A 19,414-nucleotide genomic window follows, 5' to 3' on the forward strand; every position below is an offset into this window, starting at 1 on the left:
TTCCTCCTTTTGGCCACCAGGAAGGGTTAATTTTAAATTAAGTGCCGGAGTGAGACTTGCCCTAAGAGGAGGCATGGGTAGCTCACCACCCCTGACTTGTAGGCTCTTCGCCTTAACTGTGTGTGTTCTGCATCTTTCAGCTGAGGCGGGTCTTTGGAAATAGCCTGCCACCCTTTCCGCCAAAGCACTATCTCGCGATGACCACATCTATGGCTGATGAGAGAAGGGACCAGTTGGAGCAGTATTTGCAAAATGGTATGTATTTAGATTTTTTAAAACAGATTTATTGAGATAAAAAGTTCACCCATTTTATATATATGCTCAGTGATTTTCAGTATATTTACAGGATTGTGCCACCATCGCTGTAATGTAATCTTTACCACCCCAAAAAGAAACTATACCTTAACCAGTCACTCCCTCTGTCTCTCCTCCACCAGCCCCTGTCTTTAGACACTGATTTCTGTCTTTATAAATTTGCCTGCTCTGGAAAATGGAATCATACAACATGTAGTCTCTGCATTTGGTTTGAAAATGCTCTGCTTACATTCATCTCCTGGTGCTCTGTGTTGGCTTTGACTGCAGAAGTCAAAGAAGTACCATTTGGATTAGCACTGAGCAAAGGGATGAAATGAACCATGTATGTGAAAGCTCTCAGGAGATGTCGGAGACGTCTACTGGCATTTCCAGCTCTGTTCTTCCCGGGGGTCACACTAGGGCACCAGGGATTCCCTGAGGTCTGCTCTGGCCCCGTGACGCTTGCAATACAGAGGTCCTGGCCCATTGCTTGGCTCCTGAAAAGTGCTGTGCACAGCAAAACTTCTCTCTCACAAAAAGAGGGAGTGGAGAGAAAGCAACATTGGCATTCAAATATTCAAAGGTTTATAAGAGGGGAAGGATAGTAGCTCAGTGGTAGAGTGTGTGCTTAGCATGCATGAGGTCCTGGGTTCGATCCCCAGTACAATCCCTCTATTAAAAAAGAAAGGGGGGTGGTGAGGAATGATATAGACACAAAATGTTATAAAAATACAACCTGTCTAAAGAGTATACGATGAAAGGTGCATTCCCTTCTACTTCAGGTTCCCAAGCTTCTAGAAGAAAACACTGTTAGAAGCAGCTTGTGCATTTCTCAGAAACCATCCTGTGTATTCTAGTGGGTGTACCCGGCTGTTTGTTCGACACAAATTGAAACTTACTCTGTGCACTTTTCTGTATCTGATTTTTAAAAACTTTTTATTCTGAAAGAGTTTCTGGATTTCAGAAAAGATGCAAACAAGGCAAAAATTACTGTGTACTCTTCATCCAGATTTCCCAAATGTTAACATTTTACATTTGCTTTATCATTCTCTCACGTCCCCACGTCTGTGTTTGTGTTATGAATGTATATATACATTTCTATACATGTGTATATATATATATATATATATAAGTTTTGAGAGGCTTGTGTTGCACATACAAGCCACTTTACCCTTAAATACATCTATGTGTATCAAGGACCTTTTCTTCTGTAACCACAGTGTAGTTATTAAATTAAGGCAATTAACATTGATACAATAATGCTATCTAATCTAGAGACATTATTCAGACTTCACCAACTACCCCACTAATGTCCTTGATAACAAAAGAAAAAAAGCTTTTCCTTCTGTACATTGATTTTGTTCCTCTTAAAATAGTAATCTTATAGATTACTCTAGGTCAGCAAGTATAGATTTACCTCATTATTTCTCAGGGCCGCACATATTTTTTTAAACACAGTAAATAGAACTTCTAGAAGTCAGCTGTTTTCCATTCACCTTTTGTGATACAGAATGTTCTAAGTGTAACCTCTTTTAGACCTGTTAAATAAGCCCTTTCAAGCTGACAATGTAATATCTTTTGAATTTTCATTCTCTCTTGGTTTGTTTTCTCCTATCTTCGTGAAATGCTCCTTTAGAAACTGGCCTTTTCACAAATGATCACCACGCTTAAGAGGTCACTTCAGGCCTGGCCTGGCCTGTATCTACATTCAGGATGCCTTGTGCATCCTCTTGGCAGATAAAGGAAGGAGTGCAGCATAGCCTTGTGGCTGAGAGCACGGGCTCTAGTCAGACCTGAAGGCAAGCCTCAGGTTTGCACCTCACCTGGGGCAAGACACTTACCTTCTCTGAGCTTCAGTGTCTTTATCTATAAAATAGAGATCCTTCAGGGTTTGTTGTGAAGATTAAGTGAGCTAAAATATACAAAATGCTTACTTAATAGTTGCACAGTAGTTGGGTGAACACTTTCCCAACAGCTTTCCCCACCCCCAAGTCTCCATGCTAACGATTATAAAGTGAGTTTGCATATATGCCACATACATTCCAGAAAACAAGACGAGGGCCTTCCCCCCCTGAAATTATCGCCCTTGAAATAGAGGGAACACGTTTCATAAAAAGGTTCTCATGTTATGCAGACACTCTCTCTCTTACTTTATTTTGAAAAACATGGCATCATTTGGGAAAATATGACCTGAAATGACCTTGGCCAGTGCTGGTTTTGAACGCTGGTGGAAGTGATTTGACAAAATCAGTAAAGCAGCAACAAAAAGAAAGACATTTAATAAAGATTTAGTAAGGAGAGGACTGATGGGGAAGAAGAGAAGAAGTAAGGAAGCCAGGGGAGGGTAGAGCTCAGTGGGCGAAGCGCATGCTTATCATGCAGGAGGTTCATTCCCCAGGAACTCCATTTAAAAACAAATAGGAAAAAAAAAAAAAGAAAGAAGTGAGGAGTCCACCAGGAAATGCCTCACCCAGAGCTCGGGGTTCTCAGGAGAAACTCTGCTCCATCTGCTCTGGCCACAGCGCTGGGTATTGGCATCTGGAGCTTTCAAACTAAGGGGGGAAAATGCTCTTATAAGTAGAGAAGGATGGAAACGTTTAATCTCTCAGACAGCCTTGTAATCACTTTTTTTGTTGTTGTTGAACCTCTTGAGAGCTCCTATCGTTAAAAGAGTTCCTCTCAGTCAGTGTTTCTTGGTTGATTTAAAATTTGCAAATTATCCAGTGTCTCACTAACGTGGGAATCTCTGTCCAGGTTTTTAGATCTTATTGCTTCTTTGTGTTAATTTCATCATCTTTCTAAGAAGTAGAGGCAACAAGGTGGATCTTGGGCAATGGGTGTGCACAAATAAAGTGGGATTCCTAGAAACGGTCACCCAGGATTGGTCTGATGGGTTCATGTTGTTGTCAAGGCTGCCTGGAGGAGGCGAGCTTTGTAGACTTTCATGGATCCCAGAGGTCACAGGCTCCATTGCCTTCAAGGAGGCAGCGGTGCACTGGCAAGGCCTGGAGGGCTCCCTGGAGGACAGAGCAGTTTAACAGGGAAGTCAACCCAGCTCCCCATGCTAACCAGGTTCACCGTCCCTGTTTTTCAGTAACCGTGGACCCAAACATGTTGAGAAGCGACGTCTTCGTTGATTTTTTAAAACTGGTGCAGTTGGTAAGCTCACTTGTCTTTACTAAGGTCATTATTTCACCGCGGAATGTATCTCCTGATGTGCATTTCCAGCCTTTTCACAGCCCCGCAGAGCCTGGATTCAGATAAAATACATCCATTTGGAGTACACTGGAAGATGGTTTCTATTTTGGATTTTTGGAGGTTTAGATTCTAGAAGGAAAATTAAGTGTGTCACTTGACTGGCCCATTTTAGCCTAAGCATTGTGAATCTCAAAACTGGCCATGAAGAAAAGAACCTTTTATCATTAGGGGCCCTAGGACAACTCTGAGACCCTACTTCTGTAGCTGGGATTTGCACGTGTGTGACGGGGAAGACCTCAGGGCCGCAGGAATAGCCATGCCAGCTGTTAACTTGTATATTCTCTGCTCCTAACTTTATTGTAAACAAATCATGGAGAAAACTCAGTCTCAACAGAATGACGTATAGCAACTCCCTTTCCTCTTGGTCAAAGGAACCGCTGGCCACTTGCCCTCTGGAAGCTGGAGCTTGGCCAGGTGCATTTGTTTAGCACGTCACTCATTCTGGTGGTACATGGGGGAGCATTTTTATGCCTGCATGTATGTTCTTGACTGAATGGAAGAGCTTTGGAAGGAGTGAAGTTGTACAATGATACCTTATTGAACTGGCCCCCTAGTGTGGGGAGGAATGATACCCTGGTTAGATTTGTAAAAATGGGAGCAAATTGCATTTATTCAGTGGGTTCAACTGTGTTGATCTACTTCTAGGAACCCAACTGAGAAATGACACTGCAGCCTCTCATTGTATGATTGTTCGTATTTTCACATGTACTTGATGGTATATGTGTATATATACACAATTATATATGTATGTATATATAGAGAGATATAATTTCCTCTTTGAAAAGTTTGTTGTTGAGGTGGTAATGGTGGTAACATACAAACAGCACAAAAGGGTGTACATAAAAGTAGCCTCTGCTCTCACCACAAATCTCATCTCTCAGAGGGAACTATTGTTTATAGTTTAGTGTGTGTTCCTTCTACACATTTCTGTGCAGATACAAGCATCCATATCTATGTACTTTTTTTATTTTACAAATAGCCATATACTCTACCCTCTTCCTGAAATTTTTTTTTCATATTCTTTTTCATTATGCTTTACTACAGGATATTGAGTATAGTTCCCTGTGCTATACAGTATAAACTTGTTGTTTATCTATTTTATATATAGTAGTTTGTATCTGCTAATCCCAAGCTCCTAATTTATCCTCCCCTGTCCCCTTTCCCCTTTGGTAACCGTAAGTTTGTTTCTATGTGACTCTGTTTCTGTTCTGTAAATAAGTTCATTTGTGTCATATTTTAGATAACACATGTAAGTGATTATCATACCATATCTGTCTTTCTGACTTACTTCACTAGTATGATAATCTCCAGGTCCATCCATGTTGCTGCAAATGGCATTATTTCATTCTTTCTTTATGGCTGAATAGTATTCCACTGTATAGATATATCACATCTCCTTTATCCATTCATCTGTTGATGGACCTTTAAGTTGCTTCCATGTCTTGGCTATTGTAAATAGTGCTGCTGTGAACATTGGGGTGTGTGTATCTTTTTGAATTAGAGTTTTCTCTAGATATATGTCCAAGAGTGGGATTGCTGGATCATATGGCAACTATATTTTTAGTTTTTTAAGAAACCTCCGTACTGTTTTCTGTAGTGGCTGCACCAATTTACATTCCCACCAACAGTGTAGGAGGGCTGAGCCTTGTTTTTTAAAGTTTGCATCTTGCAAATCATTCTATGTGAGTGCATGGAGGTACGATTGGCCTGGGTTCTGTCATCTTTGTGTGCATTATGATTTTTGTTTGCAATGTTTTTTAAAAGTCATTCACAGGGTAGCAATGTTTTGGAGTTTTGCTTTGAGTGTCTTTTTCCCCTGATGATTTAAAAGAGTTTTATCCGGACTTTAGTTCTCTTCATAATTTTTACCCGTGTAACTCTGCACAGAAGCCTTTTACCCCAGCTGCATTTGCAATGTCTCTTCTTGATGAAATTTTCACTTTTGCAGTGGCTTTGTGTCCCTCTTCCACTGCTGGCATGAACTTGGCCAGCTTACTTTCGTGTCCTCTTGTTATCATACCTCTTTTTTGAGGCCTTTGTCTGTTCTTTGAGATCTTAGTTCAGAGAAGCCGTATTTCTATTAGCACAGCCCTCCTTGCCGTCTCCTTAATGGCATCATTCTAGGGGGACATGTTTTTCATCCTGATTTGGCCACATTTCTTTCCTCCTTTTTTTGGTGGGATCTTTACCTCTGGCTCTTCCGAGGTGATCCCCCAACTTTGACAGGGAATGTGTTCCGTGAGCCAGTGGTTTGCGGGCTCCCAGTGCTGGGAATTGCTGGAGCCGAGTCCTTTGAACCTGTCTGCTGTCCTTCTGGATCTCGCCTGTCTCATTTCTGAGCACTTTCTCTCTAACACTCTGCCCCCAGGCCAGAGCAGCATGTCCGCGGTGAAGCCAAAGCCACACAGTTCCTCTTACCAGATCTTCAACCCTCCCGCTGACTGATCAGCCTCAGGCCTGGCTTAGTGTTTATGAGTGCAGGCTTGGCGTGAGCTTAGAATTTTGGCTGCCCTACTTTCAATTTGTGTGGCTGGGGGCAGTTTACTTAGCCTCTCTGCATCTCAGTCTCCCTGTCTATAAAATGGGGAGAAGAGTGCCTGTCTCTTAGGGCTGTTGTGAGGATTAAGTGAGCCAGTGCTCTTAATGCACTTCAATGTCATCTGGCCGATGCTGACCCCTGTGAAGTACTGTTACCATCACCAGTGCCAGCCCTTTTTCCTCTTCCCCGCCTGCTGAGAGATTGCTTTCAGTGAAGATGGGTGTCTGCATGTCTCCTTGGCCTCTGCAGCCAGTGGCTGCTGTCGGATGGGCCCAGAGCTGTGCCCACAGGCAGGCGTTGTGCCTCCTGATGAACTGTGACAAGGCAGTGCCTGTGTGTGCTGTCGGCTGCACCTTTGCACCTCTGCCTCCCTCCTCCCTGACCAGATCCAGCGTTAACCGTGCTTAGCAACCTCTCTGCAAACCCAGTGGTCCAGCCTCAGGGCCATTTTCCACTTCTTCAAAGTTGATTTTCCTTCCAATGGTTTTCTGTTTGTCTCCAAGAGGAAAGCAGGACAGAGGTAACTACTCTGTGATGTAGTTTGAGTTGGGAGCTGCACTGATGTAACCAATTAATGGTAGGCTTTCCCTTAAATCTTATCAAAAGGCAATGATATCTTTCCATTAATTTTGAGAGTGTTTTCCTCTGAGGTAAGCGATGTTTGTGAATCCAGGGCAAAAACCTTTAAGAACCCAAGATTTGGGCATAGGTGGGCCTAGAAAGGGACTTTTTGCAACAGTTTCTCTGAGGAAACCCCTGGCGACCTGAAGCTCAGCTAAATATGGGGTCTTGAGGGCCACGCTGTGGTTCACCTCAGTCAGTTATTACAACTGCAGGGGAAGTAGGGAAATCTGCCAGAATTCCCCTGATGAGAGAGATGTGAAGAAAGAGCAGCTGACGTTGTGTGGGGGGCTGGTGCTGTGGAGGAAGGGGACCAGTGGCCCTGACATTATGTGGAAGGGCTTGGAGTGATTCTCAAAGGATACGAGGAGGTGGGATGTCCCAGCACTGGCCACTTAAAGGGAAAATCTTGCAGGTGGTTAGTTCAGCGTTTGCTGACTTGGAGGCCAGTTCTGACAGGGAGAAGCCCCAGGACTATTTGAAAAGTGGCCAGCACAGTGATCAATAAGTGGCCGGTTCACTCAGGCAGCCAGAAGCTTACTGCACGCGGAGGGAGGCAGCACACCATGGTACCTGCTGCTGGTGTCACGGTGGTAACATGGCAGCTGCACAACTTAGCCAGTCCTGGACACTTGTGACAGAGAAAGGAGAACTGTCATTGTTACGCCGGCGCTAGCCAGCTCAGGCTGCCATAACAAAATGCAGACTGGGTAACTCAAACAACAGAAATTCCTAAAACTGTGAGAAATGGATTTCTTCTTTGTGTGCATGTGGACAGAGAGCAAGGTCTCTGGTGTCTCTTCTTCCATCAGGCACCGTCTGCAAATACCATCACCTTGCAGCTTACGGCTGCAACACATGAATGGGGGGTGAGGGACAGACATTCACTCCAAAGCCACGTGGATGACGGGCTCATGCTGGAACCTTGCTGGGCCAGCCAGGAGACATGTCCACCCTATTTTGAGCCCAGGCCCAGAGACATGCCGAGCTGGCCTGAATTCTGCCACCAACTAGCAGTATGTCCTGGGGAAGTTATTTAACCTTTGTAAACTTTTCCTTCATCTGGAAAAGGATGCTTTGTGAGTATATATCCCTCACAGAGTTGTTATGAGAGTTACATGAGCGTCTCTCTATGTGTGAAGCAGGTGGCACAGAGCACAGTTATCGGTGTCAGGATCTAACAGTGTATTTACATGTAACAAATACACAGATATTGTATTTACTCATAAATGACAAAGGACACATGTTACCTATAGAGGTAGATACAACACATTTCAAAACAAATGTTGCTTTGGGGGACCACCCCTTTGGCTTTGGAAAATAGCAGACTTTCTCTTCTAAAGAACTAAGGTTCAGAATCATTCACACTTAGTAACTTTTAGTATGTGGGCTAGAGGGGCTGGGGGTGGGTGGTTAACATTGAAAGCCAAAGCTTGCCCTTGGATAACAAAATTAGGAAAAAATAAGCCTGTCACTAATGTGATGGGCCTTTCACAGTTCAGTTGGGTTGTCGGATTCCCAGTTGCCTACAAAGCCTGGTGCCGGGTCTGTCGTGTCTGTGAATGGTGGTGGTGGGAGAGGGCGAGGGGTCAGGAGGGCTAAAATGGGGAGGGGCTGCCTGTTGAGAAGGGGTGTCGCCTGGTCAGCTGAGTGGAGCCCCAATTCCATGATGTCCAAATAATCTTCTGATCAGTCCTTTGGATCTTCCCTCCCCCAAACTGATCCAGGAAGAAGGTGACATGGATGGAGTTTTCTGGTCACTTAAAGTTACCTCTTCTCACCTCCCTCAGCTCGTTCCCGCCCACGATATTGCTAATTGTGAATGCTCTGGCTTATATAGTAGGCTCACAACACAGGGCATGATTTGAGTGACTCTTTTATCACTTCTTCTAAGGAGGACACATCACTCATGCTATTCTAAATGCCTAGGAGAGACTGGAATGCATTGCATGCCGTGGCTGCGTTCTGGTTTAATCCTACTGTGGGATCTGGGATGAGAACGGCTGTGATCCACATCAGCCTCCCAGAGATGAAGCAGCTCTGTGGACAGTCAGGATCCCGTCTGGGAGGCAGTGAGAACAGCTACCCCCAGATGCAGCCACCCCAGGCGGGGGGTCAGCCTGGGCAGCCACTGACCCTGCCTCCCCCCGGGGTCCCCTTGTCTATGGTACCTGAGAGCCGACCTCAGCCTCGTGCTGTCCTGAACTCTGGTGGGCTTCCCGTGCCTCCAGCGTGTCTCTGACATTCTAGAGCACTCCATTGGAGAGCTTCCCACGTCCCCAGGTTGGCAGTCTCCTGGCCCGCATGCGTCCCCTCGCAGCAGGCAGAAGGCATCAGTGCAGTCAGGGCTGTGCAGAGCTGGGGTGTTGGCCCTCAGCTGGCCGCCTGTTTGCCAGAGAAAAACTTACTGCCCCACACAGGCCTCACAGTTTGCAACTAGAAGTTTCAGAGTTTCGCTGTAGCAGAATCCTAAATGAGTGCATATTATGGACTTTTAGGGATGCCAGGAAATATTCAAAATGAGAGTTAAAATCTGCGATGACCTAGAGTCATGTGGATGATTTTATCCAAAGCTTTTTTCCTAAAGTGGATGCCTTGTTTATTTGGAAATCATTCAAGCTGCCTGTCATTTCTTTGCCTGGGCTCCTCCACCCGCTCCTCCAAATCTCTGCCCTGGGCTCTCTGTGCTTTGGACACTGTGTGCCCCAAGGGCCCACAGAGAGGGAGCTGACTGCCCCCTGCTGCCATGAGCCCCGTGGAAGGGCACCGAAGCTTACTGTTCTCCCTTTTGCTTACAGGACACATTTAGCATCACTACCAAGAAAGTGTCTCTGGATATCTTTCTACCTGATGGAAGGAGCATTAAAGTCGAGGCTCTAACATCAGACACTGCCGAAAGAGTCTTAGAGGTGAGCTGTGTTTGAACCCCCGCCCCAAAGCTGAGTTTAGGAATCATTCTTGTGAAGACAGGGGCTAGGATGTGTTTACCTCCCGGGAACTGCCCCCCTGTCATTTCGCTCTGGATGACTTCTCTGTAGAGATGCTGGTATTTTCTGAGAGACTGAGTCCCTTTGTTTTGTTTTGTTTTGTTTTTTTTCCCTGTGAGCATCGACTTCCTGGGTCCTTCCTAAGGCTGCTGTTGGTTCCCTGAAACTCAGCCAAGGAGGTGCCCTGCAAATACACGAAGTGCTTCACTGTGGGATGTCCGTGGTTGGGAGCAGAAAGGAGGGTGGAGTCCAGATGAGTCTACCAACCCAGTGGGCTGGTTCCTCCTCCCTTGTGGAGAAAGCTCATGAAGCCAGTGCCTGGCAGAACTAATTCTGGGTCCACAGGGCCAGACCTGAGTTCTAGCAGGTTCTCTGAGGACTCAGAGCACAAGACCCAGAAAGCATTCTGCCTTGCCCAGATGCGGTTGTCACCAGCTCTGCCCCTGGGGCCTTTCCTCCTTGGAGCTGGACTGCGGGGAGGGCACCACACTGCTTGAGGGCCAGCTCCCAGGCCCTTGGGGCAGGGGGAGGGGGTGGAGGGAGTGGGATCTGTCCACTTGAATAAAAAGGTAAAATGAGGCAGCTCAAAACTGTCAAGCAGATGGGTGACTCGGGAATAGCAGGGGAATTGCAATTTGGGTCACGCAAGGTGGAGAGGCGGCAGGCCGGTCCTCGGAGGGGTTAGGGCAGCCTGTATTTGTGGGCAGGGAATGTAAAGAGGGGAGAGTTCAGTTAGAGTCTGCTGAAGTCAAAACAAACGGAGACCGGATTTGAAAATTCCCTGAGCAGACAAAACCGGTCCAGTCACACAAACAAAGCTCAGTTTCACTTATTTCATGAGCCCAACCTGACCTGGGTCATGTCTCGTTTGGGTCTCTGGAAACCATAAGCGAAATTTCCCAAGGCTGATATGAGGCAACCCGGGACCAACTCCTTGTCATTTGAGAAAGTTCCAGTATTATCAGCGGTCTGTGCATCAGGCACTGACGGGAAGTCAGCCTCTCAGCCCTTGAGTCTTGTCTTCCTGAGGGCATGCTTGTGGGGCTTTCCATTTCTTACTCTCGGGTTCCACTCTGGATGGAAGTTCTTTCACAAGTTCTAATCCTCCAGAGACACATGCAAGGGAAAAGAAGTAGTTATAACCGGGAGGAGGTCAGAAAGTTTCTAGGACCTTTCCAAGGACAGAAAGTTCTTGTGCTGGGGTCGTGGTGTCTGCGGCCTCCTGAGCCAGATGACTGGAGGTGCCCCGGGATGGGCTCCCAGCTCCTGAGCCTGCCTTCACCTGGCACTGCCGAGGTGTCCTCCTGCACCGTGGCTCCTCCTCCAGCCTGGAGATTTGAGCCTGCCCGCGCCCTCCTGGTTGCATCCCCAGGTCAGGAAACGCCCCTTCTCTAGATCTTGATATACTTGAGAATGATTATTTTGGACCTTTCTTCCTACTGAAGTCACCGCATACAACCTCTTCTTGGTTCCTGGATTGCTGGCCTGGTTGACTCGTATCAGCAGCCAGCTAGTTGCCGAGGCCCCTCCATTGAGAAGCCACCCTGGGCTCCTCCTACTTCACCCCCCACATCCTACTGACGCTACATCCCAAGTCTCTCTCCTTTTCGTCCCTTCTTCCCCGTCTCCTCCTCTCCAGCCCTGTGCCCCCAGCAGCTCCCAAACTAGCCTCCCAGCTTCCAGTCTTGCTAATCTGTGCTGATTTCTAGAATGATCTTTCTAAAAAGCATCCAGGGTGGACATGGGTCGTATTTACTGTAGGGAAAGATGTCTGTGCAATCTGTTACCACTGGAGCACACTCAGCCCCTTGCACAGCCGAGCTCAGTGTTTTGGTTTGTTTGGTGGTGGTTGTTTTTTGCAAGGGCATGGGGAAGTGAGTGAGGTAGAAAGAAGGCGAATGGGGATCAACACTGAGTAAAAGTTGTGAAAAGTTCCCAGGCTCTTCTTTATGTTCAGAGCTGTACCGAGAACACTCACTCATACCCTCAGCCAATCAAACTGTCTTATGATTTGCAGATCTCTGACAAGAAAAGTACCCTTTTGAGCCTGGCATTTATAGCACTGTCACCTTGAGAGCTTGGAGCTGTGGTTAAAGGGTCAGGTCACTCACAGAGCCGTACCGGTGGACCCTTGAGCGTTACAGAGGTGACCCAGCGAACTCAGATGAGGCATGCAAAGAAATCACCCAGGAGCCCAGCCTCAAGGGTAGTGGGCTGGCAGGGTGGAGAGGGAAGCAAGTCTATGCAAGCAAGGACGTCCCTGCTAAGGGAGGGTGAATGGATGTGAAATGTTACAAGGTTATGGTCTCAGGACCAGTTAGTGAAAATTAAATCATTGGTGTTGAAATGAAAGCCATTTGACATGAAGGTCAAAGAGGAATGTGAAATGAGGGCAGCCCATGCCTGGGATCTGAGCAAAGACCACAGAAATTAGACCTTGACCATCACAGCAGACATCAGAGAGAGGTAGTCCAGGGGTGTCACAGGCAGACAGGGGCCTGTATACTTGTATATGGCAGCCCAGCAGTGAGGAACATCCGCTTCCCCAATATCCAGTGATCCAGCCCTTGTGGGAAGACCAGTTGGAGTGTGGACTCCAGGACCAGATATTACAGAAGGACTGATGTGCATGGAGAATGGCTGCTGCCCCCCAGTGGACAGTAAAGACCAAACGACCTGGGAGCTGCGTCCGCATGGGAGATGGGACAAACCAGTCTCGGCTGAGCCATTTCATGTTCATTGCAGGGCAGGCGGGGGGCGGGGGAAGGGGGGGATGACTTTTATTTTCTTCACTGTTTTTTTCTTTTCCTAAATTTTCTAAAATGAGTGTGTACTATTTTTAGATTCAGAAAGGATTTCTTCTAATGTCCACGAGCTCCTTAAAGCTCTTTTTACTGCTGTTTACAGGCAAGTTCAAACCCTGCACATCACACCAGACATGCCTAACTTTACCCTCCTCTTTCTGATCCTTGGTTGAAGGTGGTGTCACACAAAGTTGGACTATGTCGGGAGCTGCTGGGCTTCTTTGGCCTATTTCTCATTCAGTTTTGCAAGGAGGGCAAGCTATCCGGTAAGGAGAGAGGAAGGGATACAGGGCAGCCTGAGACGGGATGGGCAGACACGGGCAGGTGGGCAGATATGCGCTTAGCTGGGAAATGCGGGGTCATGGCTGAGGGGACAGCCACCCCCCAGAGGAGCTCCTCAGTGTGTTGGTCCTACTCTGGCTCTCGGCCCCTGGACCAGACATTTGGGAGTGGGAGGTTTTGCCTGTGTTCAGGGTGGGCTGGGGGTGAGCAGCTCCAGAGAGGCAGCACGGTCAGGAGCAAGACATCAGTTCTTTCCAGTAACTACACTTGCTCTCGTGCCTCCCCCAGCCCCAGGCCTGCTGTCCGGTGCACTTTTATCCCTGCACCCTGGCTGTGACCACCAGCCATGCCACCAGCCCCTTGTGAATGGAGCGCTGGACTCCAGGCATCAGTCCATCCTGTGACACCATCATAGCTTCTTGTTATGGATTATTTGCTTTACAGGGAACTATATCCGGTATCTTGTGGGGGCCTGTAGAGGGGGAGAAAATGAAAAGGAGTGTACTCATGTCTGTGTCTGACCCAGGCCTTGTGCTGCGCACCCAAAGTTGACACAACATTGTAAACTGTCTGTACTTCAAATAAGAATATTTGCTTTAATATGTGGATGCTATAATTAAGTTCTTAGATTCTCAAAAAAAAAAAAAAAAGATGTAAGGAGACCGTGAGTGGTAATATTCCACTGTTGCTTTTCTCTGCAGTGCATTTCTACATATTACAAGTTTTTTTTAGTTGTAAAATGGTATCAGTTATCTCCAAGTAGTTTACATATGTCCTCAAAAGCTGTGGGGGGTGATTCTAAGGTAGAAGTTAAGGGGTTTGGGTATCAGCTTGGCCACCAGGAGCTGTGGTGTGCTGGTAAGGCACTGGACCTCTCTGAACCTCAGTTTCTTCATCTGTAGCGAAGTGGAAATGGAAGAAGGTACTGGTCTTTTGTGAGGATCAAATGCTACTTATTTTTTGAATGAACCTCAGAAAGTTAAAAATTATATCCAAAGGCAAAAGAGCATTATTATTGTGATTTTATTCTTTCCAATGGTAATACTTTATTTCATCATTTTAAAGCACTGTGTGTAAGCTATTTGTGCAGTTTCAACCAGTAAGACTCTTCTTCCACTTTGTCCAGTCATGAAAAAATTGGTGGACTTTGAACTCCCTTACGTTAGCCTCCGAAGTTCCGAAGTGGAAAACTGCGGGATTGGACTCAGGAAGTGGTGAGTAAGCATTTGTCGTGGCAGAAGCTACCTCAGGATAGCTTCCCTTGCTGATGGGAACTTGTCCGAGTCTCACCACATCCAGCTCGCAGTCTGACAGCTGGAAGGGGCTCAGGGGCTGGGGCAAGGTTAGGAGGAAAGCAATGAAGAAGAGAAGGGCAGGGCAGGGAGTCTACCAGAACATTCGTCCTGAAGAACAGGATGTGGAGGGTGACTTTCACTGGTCTCGAGTAAAAACCTGACGGATATTGTGAGGACGGCAGCCATGAAGGTAAGGACTGAAAAACAAGAGCCGGGGGCAGGGAAGCCGGGGATTGGGGCAGGTGACGGGGAGGAACTGCAGGCTGTGGGTCGGCTTGGGAATAGATTACCGACTGTATTTAATTGAAGGGATTTGTTGATGATGACAAGCAAGTCTATTTATCTGTTGAGCTGTAGTATTCCCTGTGGGCAAAGAGTGAACTCAGCCAATTCACAGTGAAATTGCACTTTGTGTGTTTGGCTTCCATTCCTAAAGGATTCCAACAATACACGCTTATATACCAGAGCAGCCCTAGCTTCCTAGATCAATAGGATGCAATCTATGAAAAAAATCTGTAGTAGTTTTGCAGAAATTACTTTTGTTTCCCCCAGAAACAAGGGGTCCCGTGGAGAGCAGACAGACAAAATACCAATGAGAAGCAGGACACTCCCCCAGCCCAACCCACCCTCATCATCCTATAAGCTATAATTCCCCAGTGTTTATTACCGTGGCCGTATTAGATTACTTCGCTATTCATGCTCTTCTGGCCCAGTTATTCAGTAATCTAAAAATAGGCACTTTAAAGAAAGGCATTTTGAAATTGGGGAACAGGAGTTATCTTGACCTTGTGATACCTTAGAGCTCCAGGCTATCGTTTTGAATTTTGGAAGGAGATTCCCAGCAAGGCTAGAAGTTCATATACTGCTGTTCAAAAGTGTTCTGAGAAGTGGTCAAAATCTGTGGCCTGGAGCCCCGAGAAGGGGAAAAGGATGCAGTTCTGTCTGAGAGTCTAGAGAGTAGCTGTTCTTCTGGAAGCTGCTTAAGGAAGCACAGTTATCCTGGATCTGAGTATGTGAATCTAAGTTCCAGTGTTCTCTGGGTTTAGCTAAATAACTTTAGCCAAGTTATTCAAGCTCTCTAAGCCTCAGTTTCTTTATCTGTAAAATGGGAATAATATAATAGTAGAGTATCTCATAGGATTATAGTGAGAGTTAAATGAAGTAATCCTATATGTCCAATGAATCTTGGTCATTTTTTGTTATATTGATGATGATAATGATGATAAGAGTAACAACAACAACAACAAATCCCTGGGGCTTGGACTGTTTTGTCCATGAACTCTCCAGAGAGCTTGAAATCAAAGGAAAGATGAGGATTTTGTCCGTCTCCTTGAAGCTTGAATTAGAAATTGGGCTTTGCCTGCATCTTCAGTAAGCAGATAAATTCTAGATCATAAATGTGAGATAAAATGTCTGCCCCATCACAAGCCCACATCTCGGATCTGGGCACATTGCCTTTGCTCATGGGAACCGGGAGGAAATGGGGTCCTACTTCAGCTGTTAGAGCTGAGGGTCAGGTCACTGGGAAGGGAGAGTCTGGAGGCAGATCATACAGTTGCCTGGTCCTCTGTCCAGAGTGAGGACTTAGCAGGTGGGAGCAGGGAGAGCAGCTCGACTGCTGCGAGCTGTGGGATTCCCGGCAGGTGAGCCCTGTTTGGAGTTTCAGGGACTTTTCTCTGTGTGTGACTTCCCTGGTGCATCTCTCCAAAGACAGTATAGTTCCTTCCAGACCAGAGAGCACCTGCCCTGGCCTCTCAGAGCCCCAGCCTGGGATGGGTCTGGGTGCTCTCCAACTCTGGTGCAATGGTTGCTATTCGCAGCCACACCAGGCCCCTGGGGTGCAGGGGTAACATCGCTAAATGGAATATAGGTAGGAATGCTTCAGCTGCTTCTCCACCCTAGGACGACGTTGAGCTTCGAGCAACATCTTCATCCTTTTCCTAGTCTATGCCAGTCCCATCGGTCTACTCCCCCACACTGCTGAGTGTGGGGGTCCTGCTCACCTGTGCCTTCAGACTGGTTACAGGCCAGTCCGGATGCACCCTTTCCTGATGGAGTCTGTCAGTTCTTAGCAAGCTGCTGTGCTCATCTGGTAACCGTAAACTTCAGTTCATCCCGGTGATTCTGGGTCTGTTAGACAGACACAAAGCCCTGCTACTTGCAGGTCACTTGGCCAAGGTCCAGAGACAGGAGTCTGAATAGGGCCCAGCCGCTGGACTCAGGGGTCTTCACACCTGCTGTCAAGATCAGCTCGATCAGACAGTGATCGGGACAAACTCAGAGCGCTGAGGAAGCACAGGGGATGGGTTGCTCACATAGCCTTGGGGAGGAGGGGCCTGATGAGGGGACATGAGGATGAGGCTTGGGGGAGAGGAGGAGGAATCAGGGAAAGATGTTGGTGAAGGGAGCCGTCCTCCAGGTGGTGGGAGAGGAGAGAAAACACAGTGGGAATGTGGAGTAGAGGGAGGGGAGACAGGTCAGAGATGGAATTGGAAATGAAGGTGGGGTCTTCCATAAAGGGCCTTGGAAGTGAGCAGGATAAATGCTCTAACTCCTGGGACCAGGAGAGTCTGAAAGGTTACTGGGGAAAGACCACTCCAGTTAGAATGTGGAGCCAGGGATCGAGGGAACATAACCAAGGCAGAAAGTCTGGTGAGGTCACAAGAGCAGCTCAGGCCAGAGATGAGGTGGCCATGCACAGGGCGGCAGCATGGCTGTGAGTGCTGGGCAGATGGCTGTGCCAGGGATTGCTGGTAGGGAAAGGATGTCAAAACTTGACGACCAACAGTGGGGCTGAGTGTGAACAGGGAGGCAGACCCTTCCTTTAAAGCTTTATCAACTCATTTATTTTTGCATGTCTACTCTCAGAGCCAGCCAGGCAAGCTTACGGTATAACGACAATAGGAAACAGAAGAGGTGGAGGTACAACTGAAGACCAGGCAAGCAGAAGGCTGTGGCTTTGTTAGAAAGAGGGGCCTTGGTTCAAAGCATCCAGGGCCACCACTTCAGGGAGCATATGCTCCCTTAGCCGTGTCATGAATTAACCGAATGCTCTGGAATCGTGCAGGTACCTGGACCCATCCCTCGACTCCAGGCTGATGGACTGCAGAGTGGCTATAGATCTGATCTACATGCAGGTGAGGGTAGCCAGGGGCTGCTAGAACATAGTATCTTATCGGCCATTTGGGTTTGAAACCATTAGAGAATGTGCGTGGCAGTTAAGAATTCTACCTGCAGACCTAGAAGAGGCAAATGCATAGAGGTGGGAACTAGAATAGAGGTTACCAGGGGCTGGCGGGAGGGGAGGAGTGATTGTTTTAATGGGTACAGAATTTTTGCTGGGGATGGAGAGACAATTTTAGGTGTGGAGAGCCGTGATGGTTACACAACACTGTCAGTATTTTTAGTGCCACCGAATTGTACACCTCCAGACAGTTCAAATGATAAATGTTATGTATATTTTACCACAGTAAAAAAATTAATTAAAAATTTAACAAAAGTAAAGTTTGGAAGGGAAAGAGTTCTACCTCCATGTTGTATTTTTTTTAATTGAAATATAGTCAATTTACAATGCTATGTTAATTTCTGGTGTACAGCATAGTGATTCAGTTATATATATATATATATTCCTTTTCATATTCTTTTTCATTATAGGCCACTACAAGATATTGAATATAGTTCCTGTGCTAGACAGTAGCACCTTGTGTCTCTCTTCTACCTCCATTTTAAGACTCTCTCTGAATTGGCAGTTGACACGTCATCTAGACTAATTTACATGAGCCTGGAAAGGATACCCCCGATCATTTAAAGTCATACATGGTCCCTAAATCTCACTTTAGCATAATTTTCTTTTTCCCTGAGCCAACAGGTTGCATACGTGCCCCCAGGGCCAGCCTCCTGGGCAAGTGACCTGTGAGGCTGCACATGGTCCCCACCCGCTGCCCGTACCCCCCTTGCTCAGAAGGGCCCCAGGCTTGTTTACTGCTCTGCTGTCCTATCTTGAAATTCTCACTACTTTTTTTAACAAGTGATCTCACAGTTTCATTTTGCACTAGATCCTGCAAATTATGCAGTCGGTCCTGCCTTACTCCCTGCCTCTCAACCTCCAAAAAAGTAAATTTTGAGTTTGGCTGCCTTTCCTTTCCTGACTCACATGGTGAAAGTTCTGCTCAGTCTGGGCTGGTCAGCAGATGCTGCCTCCGTGATGCACCACTGGTTACCCCTGTGCCAGCTCCTCCCACTTCCCCAGCTCCTCCCCAGCGGTCACCAGCACGAGTCAGCATCTTTGGAGGTCTGATCTTTTCCGAGTCCTGGCTTGACAGTTCTGGCGGTTTGGAAACTTCTTTTAAGCAGAGTGGTGGGTTGAATTCCCTGCCTGTTCAAGCCCTCCCAGGGTTCTCCGTTCCCTCAGACTAAACCCCAAGTTCTGATGCACTTGCTTTATTTTCCCCTTAGCTTTTCCGCCCTTTCACTCTGTATACGTGTATATTACTTGTGTGTGTGTATACGTGTATTTTCAAATTTTTGTTTACTGTCTCTCTCCCTACTAGAATGATTTCTCCATGAAATTCAGGAATTTGCTCACTGTGGTATCTCCAGAAGCTAGAACTATTCCTGGCATGATCTTGGCATTAAGCCTTGTGATGGGTCTGGCATTGTACTAATTATTTTAAATACATTGTTTCATTTAAGCTTTATAATAACTGTCAGGCAGTTGGTACCACCTACATTTTTAAGAAGAAGAAATGAAGTTTGCTGACAAAGAACTGAGTAGGCTGAGACACAGAGGGTTTAGAAAAGGGATTTAATGATACTTATTTGCAGGTGGCTTTTACGTGGTGTGGTTCTAAGCTGCTATACTCTGTAGCTTTTTGTAAACTAAGGAGGTAGAATTGAAGAGAGGGGAGAAATGTAGGGTCAGATATCACTTTTGATGAGCTTTGCAAGGGGACAAGGAAACATTAATAGAACCTCCCTCAGTACTTCGGGGATAGCAAAAAGGTAAAGGGGTAGATTTTGATGCTTTGACTTACCAAAGAGCAGAGAAGAGGAAAAGCACATACTTCTTTAGGGGACTTTTGTTTTTGTCTTAAGCAGTTGCATTGCTTTAATGGCATTGTTTTAAGCAAGTTGTCATTTTTGGAGTGGTTTGTTACACAGCAATAGCTAACTGATACATAGCTATTCATACTGTTTTCCCTTTAGTTGGATTATGTGTGTTGTTGATACATATGTTGAATCTAATTATCATATAAAGTTACTTCCAAAAATTTACACTATGATTCTTCATGGAATGGGAGTTATTGATCACACAGAAAGGCAAAGACTGACAGT

General features: G+C 46.4%; 1 protein-coding gene across 7 annotated transcripts in view; it reads left to right on the forward strand.

The window, feature by feature from the left end:
• Positions 1-19,414, forward strand: part of SNX31 (sorting nexin 31) — a 63,694-nt gene that overhangs the window by 18,606 nt on the left and 25,674 nt on the right. For 6 of the 7 annotated variants that reach the window (XR_004315134.1, XM_032467771.1, XM_006192817.3 and 3 more), the window contains 6 exons: positions 141-255; positions 3,389-3,453; positions 9,511-9,621; positions 12,679-12,769; positions 13,912-13,999; positions 17,148-17,217. Coding sequence is in view for 6 of the 7 variants with exons in the window: in XM_032467771.1 (XP_032323662.1) it covers positions 141-255; positions 3,389-3,453; positions 9,511-9,621; positions 12,679-12,769; positions 13,912-13,999; positions 17,148-17,217 (540 nt within the window). In the remaining variant the exon portion in view is untranslated. Of the gene's footprint in view, positions 1-140; positions 256-3,388; positions 3,454-9,510; positions 9,622-12,542; positions 12,607-12,678; positions 12,770-13,911; positions 14,000-17,147; positions 17,218-19,414 lie in introns of all 7 variants that reach the window. The other variant, XM_032467772.1, reaches the window with a different exon arrangement.

The sequence above is a fragment of the Camelus ferus genome, chromosome 25 (assembly GCF_009834535.1).
Source record: "Camelus ferus isolate YT-003-E chromosome 25, BCGSAC_Cfer_1.0, whole genome shotgun sequence".
Taxonomy (NCBI): Eukaryota; Metazoa; Chordata; class Mammalia; order Artiodactyla; family Camelidae; genus Camelus; species Camelus ferus.